At 41.5% G+C, this 7488-nt stretch overlaps 1 protein-coding gene across 1 annotated transcript in view; it reads left to right on the top strand.

Moving 5' to 3' along the window:
• The window catches only part of fndc3ba (fibronectin type III domain containing 3Ba), a 105920-nt gene extending 101066 nt beyond the window's left edge, over positions 1-4854 (top strand). Inside the window, exons 25-27 of the mRNA XM_008310320.3 lie at positions 1120-1286; positions 2094-2221; positions 3012-4854. Coding sequence (XP_008308542.1) covers positions 1120-1286; positions 2094-2221; positions 3012-3323 — 607 coding nt within the window. The 3' untranslated portion in view covers positions 3324-4854. The remainder of the gene's footprint in view (positions 1-1119; positions 1287-2093; positions 2222-3011) is intronic.
• Positions 4855-7488: the final 2634 nt, after the last annotated feature.

The following is a 7488-nucleotide window of genomic DNA, read 5'->3' as shown; positions in this document are numbered from 1 at the left end:
TCTGCTCTCGCTCTGTGTTATTGGAGCAACCAAAGATAAATAGACGCCACAGCAGCACAATATTAAACCCCGTTTCACCTCCGTCTCTTCTGATCCTCCGTTTGTCCTTCCTTATCTCCCTGAGCGCAGACGTGCTGCTGCTGCTCCGGCCGCTCTCTCACTTTCATCAGTCTTTGTTTTCTTTACTCACTTGTTGCCCTTTCCAAGCGCAACAAGTGTTTGTGTTTTGTTTTTGTGTGTGTTTTTTTTTTTTTTTTTCATTTTGAAAATGAAAAAAGGAGAAACGGTGCTCACCTCATTACCATGCAACGGTGTCATGGCAACATGGGCATTGTGGTGAGGTACAAACAGCTCTAACCTTCTGTGAAAAATTGATTTTTTTGAAACATCACTGCAGCAGGAGAAACAACTCCAGAAGAAAAGCTTAGGTATAATTGCTCTCTTTTCTACAATCAATTCGTCCCTGCAGTTACAGCGCTGCTCCTCAGCTCACGAGCTCTTTTGCCCTCACGTTTCTCCACTTCTCAATTATTTTGCTCCTGCTGAGTTTCTCAATTAATCTGCTATCAAACTAATTAAAAACACTTCATTTTGGGCGAATTAGTTAAACCTTTTCAGACCAAAACGTCCTTCACTAAACACACAGTATGATGGTACTTTTAACGTCAATGTTAATTCTTGTGAATCAAAAACAACAGCGTGACCCTTAACCTCAAGAGTGAAAAGAAAAGAAGCTTTTCAGAAGCTTTTAAGACAAATTAAAAAAACTGGGAAATTCCACTGCTTTAGAATTAGTCACCGGTGAGGATAAAAAACTTTATAGTGTCACGTCACCTTTTTTAGAACTTTTTGAATAAGCCCCTGCAGTACAAGAGTGACGAGGTGTGCAGTCAGAGGGACAGAAGGGTTCATAGTCAAAATCGGCCTTTGTCGGGGATAACTACGCTGATAGACAGATCTCAAGTTAACCATTTACTCCAAGTAAGGAGTAGTAAGTATCTATATATCTATTTATCTCCATCCATCATCCATCCATCCGTCTGTCCATCCGTCTAACTTCATGTTTCTTGTTTTAGAATTTCACTGAACTCTTTCTGCCTGAATCTCTTGGTTGTCCAGGTTTGTGACCATCTACCGTGGGCCCAGCCACACCTACAAGGTCCAGAGACTAACTGAGTCCAGCGGTTACAGCTTCAGAATACAGGCCATCAGTGATGCTGGAGAAGGCCCGTTCTCTGACACCCACACCTTCTGCACCACCAAGTCCGTACCACCTGCCCTCAAAGGTAGACTGCACCAGAAAACCCATTTTACGTGATCTAGACCTCGATCTGGATTGGTATGTTGTGTTGTGTTCACTGAGCTCATGGTCAAAAGCCGTGATCTTCACTGTCAACTTAAGTGGTTGCTGCTCCAGTGAAGACCCTCGGCTCCACTCACCTGATCATGGTGTTTACTGTGAGGCTGTGAAGGTGCAGCAGACTGTTGATTTAGCTGGAGAGCAGAAGTACGAGTCATCGCATAGGCTTGATGATCAGTGGTGCTGGATTTTCAAACGTTGACGTTCTTTGTACAACAGTAAAATTGACCTTTTTAAGACTTCACTTCACTAGTGCTCTTCAAATCCACTCTCAGGTCCTGCTTGTTGAAGCTTCCTTTCTGCCTGTTACAATTCACCGTCTATTTTTAACCTTGACCATTTTGTTTCATGTACTCTGTTATTGTCTTTTAATGGTTTGTTTTGTTCTTTTGTTTTCAACCTACTGTGGTGGACGTGCTAACTATAGTTTGTTGGGTTTTTTTATTATTATTTTAATTTAACCTTGTATTTGACCAGGAATAGTCATCAACATTTATGTACAATTATTATTATTATTATTATTATTATTATTATAGTGACTGACATTAGTGGCTGATCATTTTTGAACTAAACAAATATAATAACGAAATAGCCCAAAAGCACCAGATGAATGGAATGCATCCCCACTCTTTCTATTCATCTTCTGTCATGGCCAACGGTACAAACATAAAATATGAAACCCAGATCTATGATGGATACTGTGTCACATTCTGGTTATTTGTTTTCTTGGCAGCTCCCAAAGTGCACCAGCTGGAGGGCAACACGTGTGAGATCACATGGGAGACCATCCCACCAATGAGAGGGGATCCTTTGAGCTATGTGCTCCAGGTGCTGGTGGGACGTGAATCAGAATACAAACAGGTGTGTGTGTCCCAAACAAACGTCGACGCTTTCACACACACACACACACCAATACACCGGTTGTATGAGGACAGCGTCAGGAGCTGAAGCCCTTTTTCACACAGGTCATTTATAGTGATTTTTATGGAAATCACAACTGGCAAATGCTGGGATAATTTTCTGATTGCAGAAAGTTGTTTTTGCAGTGAGAGTGAAGTCTCTGACAAACACATTTTGCTTGTATATTGAATGCATCTTGATTTAATTTTCTCATACCTGCATTGGGAATCAATGCATCTCTAGAAATTCTGCAGGAGCAGCAATATTCTATTCTACCTTGAGTAAAACTGCAGACTTCAGACAGAAATGTATTCATCACACAGTCCATTTACTCTTATTCAATTACTGGGTGATTGAAGTGAAAGACTGGTGGTACACATTAGTATGTAGATGGAAAATGTATTTTTTTTACTTCATTTCTTAGTGCGTACACAAGCCAGCTGCCAGTAGTACTGCACCTCCATTTATGCATTTGGACCATGGTATACATATACTATACTGTAGTATATCTACTGTATACTTTATGTATATCTGAGGTGTATCTACTCTGTCTACTGTTGAACCCTGCAGACTGAATGTTGAATGATGAAAATAAATATATCTTTGATGTTGGTGCAAACATTTAGAGACAGAACAAACCTGCATAATGAAAAATATCAAAATAAGGTTTCAAACACAAAGCAACATCAGTTGGTTTGTGTTCATCACTGTTGCATTTGTAGATTATTTGAATCCATTTTTTTCTTCACAGGTTTTTAAGGGAGAGGATGGTGCTTTCCAGATCTCCGGCCTCCAGAGCAACACAGACTATCGGTTCCGCGTGGGTGCCTGCCGCCGCTGCCAGGACACATGCCAGGAACTCTGCGGACCGCTCAGCCCTTCATCTCTGTTCACGCTGCGTCGGCAGGAGTCTGCTTCCTCGGGCGATCTGTGCCCCGTGGACGGTGGCAAAGGGACGGGCCTGATCTCCAGCGACGAGCGCTTCGCGGCACTGATTGTGTGCGCGTTTGCAGGCTTCTCCATCCTCATCGCCTGCCTGCTGCAGTACTTCTTCATGAAGTGAGGGAATTTAACTAAAAAGAAAAGGATAGAAAGAGAAAAAAGCTAAATCACAGAGAAACTTTTTAAAAGAAAAATCTTCTATGAAAGAACAGAATGAAATCAAAAACACTTGAGATGTACTTCTACGGCTTTGTATGTTTTGTTTTTTTTTTTAATTCAGAGTTTAGATTCAGGCTTCATTCCTGTCGTCTTCTGCCTTCACTCGGTTCGGTCTCATTTCTCTCTACGTTTCTGTCGTCTCTGTCTCATTGTCCATTGTTTCACTTGAGGATCTCTGTGGAAGGAAGCCTAGTCTTAGCTGCACCTCCACAGAATCTGAAAAAAAACAAACTGATAATCAAGCCTTAAAAATAGCTGTGAGCAAAGCAGATGCTCCTCAGACTGACTTGCATGTTTCCTTTTTTTTTTTTTTTTCTATCTTTTTAAAACATATTTGATTAGAGCTCGTGTATATTTCTTAAAAGTCATTGCCTTACGATATTTTTTTCCTTGGAATTTCAAAGTTATTTTTTTGTTGTTGTTGTTGTTCGGGTTTTTTGCTGCAGTCATTATCCAGTCAGCCATATTCCAATGTATGCCTTCAACGCTCTCGCCGTTCGTACCATATAATTATTATTGTTTATTATTGTTATCATTATTCAGTTAATTCAGTTACTTCTCTACAGGTTGTCAGTCAATTTGTTCAACCTGCATCCACTATTACAATATAGACTGATGCACACATGCATACATTTACAGTTACAAACACTCATGCAATGACAATGAGAAAAAAACAAACAAAAAAACACACATTTCCACCGAAGAAGGCAATCACTTTAATCCACTCAGCTTCTTTCTAACAGTCAATCACTCACTCACTCGTTCAGCTACCAAAGCGATGCAATCCATGTGTGTGGTGTAAGATGCTGCTATCCTGTGATTTTATTATATCTAAGAAAGAATGGAAAACCAGTAATCTAATATATATATATATACACAGTATGAATATATATATATTATAGCAAATATCTATGATGCTCTAGAAGTGATGTAATATAAGTGATGGCAATGTAAGGTCTGAAGTGCAGTGTAAAATTGGTGGAGTTTACTCCAGGTGCTCACAGCAGCAGCAGCTCTGAGGTCAGTTCAGTAGCTCGTGCAACTCTTTGAAGGAGCCCTGAAATCGCTGATCCTGAATCAGTAGGTGAATGAACACTTGTAGGTATTCAAATCTGAGGCCGTGAATAAAGTACTCAGGCTTTTACACTGTAGGTAAAGCCTGTGCTTGGATCGTGATGGGCTGCAACTTACCAGGAAGGACCGTGCCCTTCCCAACTGTACCATCTCAAAAACTGTTTCTCTCGGGAGATATCCGTCAGTTTGTTACACGCAGGCAGTTTTTTTTTTTTTGTGGTGACCGAGTGGTGTCAGTGTAAAGAAGGAATTTGATCCAACATAGTCCAAGTTGCTTTTGCTGAGAGTGTGAGACTGTTACAAAGCAAACGGAAGGTTCAGACACATGTATTCCACCTCCTCTCCTTGAAGAAAAAAAACAAAGTTTCAAGTCCTTCAAAAGGCATGTTTTGTATCCGATTGTCTCTTGTGGTGCAGCTTCATGTAGCGACAATTACAGTTTTTTTTTTTTGGTTTTTTGGGTGGGGGGAGGGGGCATTTTGACCATCTGTGAAACATAAGCCAGTGTGTGTTCCTGCTGTCTTTCACCTTCAGTCCGTGGGAACGTCATATACTTGGGTTTCCCTCAGTCGTATCTAGTCATAATGTGGTTCATGTTGCACTGCAGTGATATTTGGAGCAGTAGAAAATGGACAAAATCCAAGTCAAACATCTACTCCCATTGGTGAGCCTCCTGTTAGCCATGCTAGGGTAACAAACACTTGGATAATTTGGTCGATGTTGGATTATGTTCCGTTCCACTTGATTTTGTAACCTCTGTCAACATCGCTGCGTGTCGAAGAACTGACTGACTTCTTCAAACAAAACTGTGGCTTTAGCAGCAATGTGCCAGTAGCGTCGCAGACCCAGAGGTGCTAACAGCCAGCCAGCTAGCCTGCTAGCCTGCTAGCTGCCTTTCTCAGAGCTCCGTCTGTGTGTGTTTGCGTTAACCAGGAAAGCCATTAGGAGTTACCTTGAGCTTTACCCTTTGACATGAACCCATCTGTCCCGCAGCCAGAGCACCAGCGCTGTTCTAGAGCCTCCCCCTCCCCCCCACTGCTCTGTGAGTCAACCCATTTCAACCATTCTCAGTGTGTTCCTGTTCTTCATGTTCTGCCTTGTGGCTTTGGCTGCCTCGCTTTTTTTTTTTTTTTTTTTTTTTCTCCCCCCTTTGCTCTCACTTTTTTTTTTTTTTCTTTTTCCCCCTTCGCTCTCACAGATCCACACCATCTTTCAGTCTCTCTACATTTCTCTCTGTCTCTCTGTCTTTTTTAAACGGTGCTTTATTGACATGTAATCAGAGCAGTAGCCAGTACGTGGTCTCTCCCCTCAAAGGGACGTGTTCTCTGGGGACTTGAAATAATGTTCACTCACCAAAAACCACACCAGCAGCCTTTCACAGAACTCAGCTCGACAGCAGAACAGGGCATTCTGACACACACACACACACACACATACATGACAACCTCCTCCTCGCAACCCCCCCCTCTCCCCGACCCCCCAAAACTGCGAAACAAAAAGCCAAGGTACAACGATACACACAAATCCCCTGATGATCCAAAGAAGTCACTCTGACCTTCATGTTACGTTACTCAGCCACTACCAACAGGCGGTGAAAGCATGGTGCTCCCAGTACGGGGGCGGGGTGGGGGTGGGGGTGGGGTGTTGCTCAGTTCTGATTGGCAGCCTGTTAATGTACCTCAGGGAAAAGACCTTACAGAGGGGAGATATCATCCTGTCATCCCCTTCGCTCTCATCCTCCTCCTCCTCCTCCTGCACCTGCTCCTTCCTCCTGCTCTCTCTCCTCCCGTCTGATGCTGTATCTCGTCCTCTCTGTCCATGCTGTGCCTTGCTCCTGTACGTCAGTAAGCAAAGTGGTTTACTAGCTCAAAAAGAAAAAAAAAAACACCTTTGCCAAAGTTGATGGGAAAGTTAAGGTAGAGTTCTTTTCTAGGTTTTTATTTATACTATATATTTGCATACAGTACTTTACATGCCAATTACAGTGCAATCTTCATTTATTTATTGTTTAAAGATTAAGAGACAAGTGTAGTTATATACTAATTTTTTTCCTTGTAGCATGTTTTTTTAATGGATGTACGTTAGATTGTATGATTAAGGCCAGCATTCCTTATCTCAATAATCCTTTAAGTATTTCTCTTACAGCTGTTGGGAACCTGTAGCTCATCAGTCCATGCATTTGCAGGTATCATTTGTTGTTTCAAACATGTAACCAAATTTCTTTTATTTTAATTTGTTTTGTTTTTTTTTAATCATCTCCAGTTCTTGTAATGCTTAGACAGACATGTAGCAAAGTCGAGCCGTGGCCACCGGGATTATCGTCGGTGGCTTCGGCTCATTTTTGTGTTTCTGATTAGTGTCATAATGAAGCTTCTGATATCTTTGTCTATTTTTTTTTCCTATTATTGCCAAAGTGCAGGCTTCTCATGTCTCCACTAGATGTCGCGTTTGCATTCGTCTAAAGGGTTTCTGTCATGTTTTTTTTTTGTAACGACACAGCATTACGATTTTATTATCGCTATTATTATCCTCTCAAAAGGAAAAAAAAATCATTAACGTGATCTGTGATTATGCTTCTTTTTCATATTATCTTCATTATTTTTTGTTTTCTTTTTTTTTCGTTTGTTCATTTCGTACGGCGTGAGACCAGGCCATTTTGGAAAGTGCACCCCCGCCCCTTTTTGGAGGAGAGATTTATATTTTTCTTTAGTCACACAATTTCACACTGAAAAGGCAAACACAGTCACATCAGGATTTCAGGCAAACAGGATGACTTTAATGATGCGTGGATTCCTCGTTCAGTCTAGTGCTGGTGTAGCAGTAGTGAGTATTTTGTATCCAGTATTTTGCTATCAGATGATATACACAGATATCTATAGAGCTACAGAACCAGACGGTTGCGTACAGTATCACTAACAGAGTTGAAGCACTTTTTATATGCCGAGCATCAGTCTTGATGAGATGAGCGCCCCCCCCCCTCCCCCCCCAGCCCT

This window comes from Cynoglossus semilaevis, chromosome 1 (genome assembly GCF_000523025.1).
Source record: "Cynoglossus semilaevis isolate Cse_v1.0 chromosome 1, Cse_v1.0, whole genome shotgun sequence".
Lineage (NCBI taxonomy): Eukaryota > Metazoa > Chordata > Actinopteri > Pleuronectiformes > Cynoglossidae > Cynoglossus > Cynoglossus semilaevis.
Note: the sequence above shows the minus strand (reverse complement) of the source record. Positions and strands in the feature narration are given on the sequence as shown.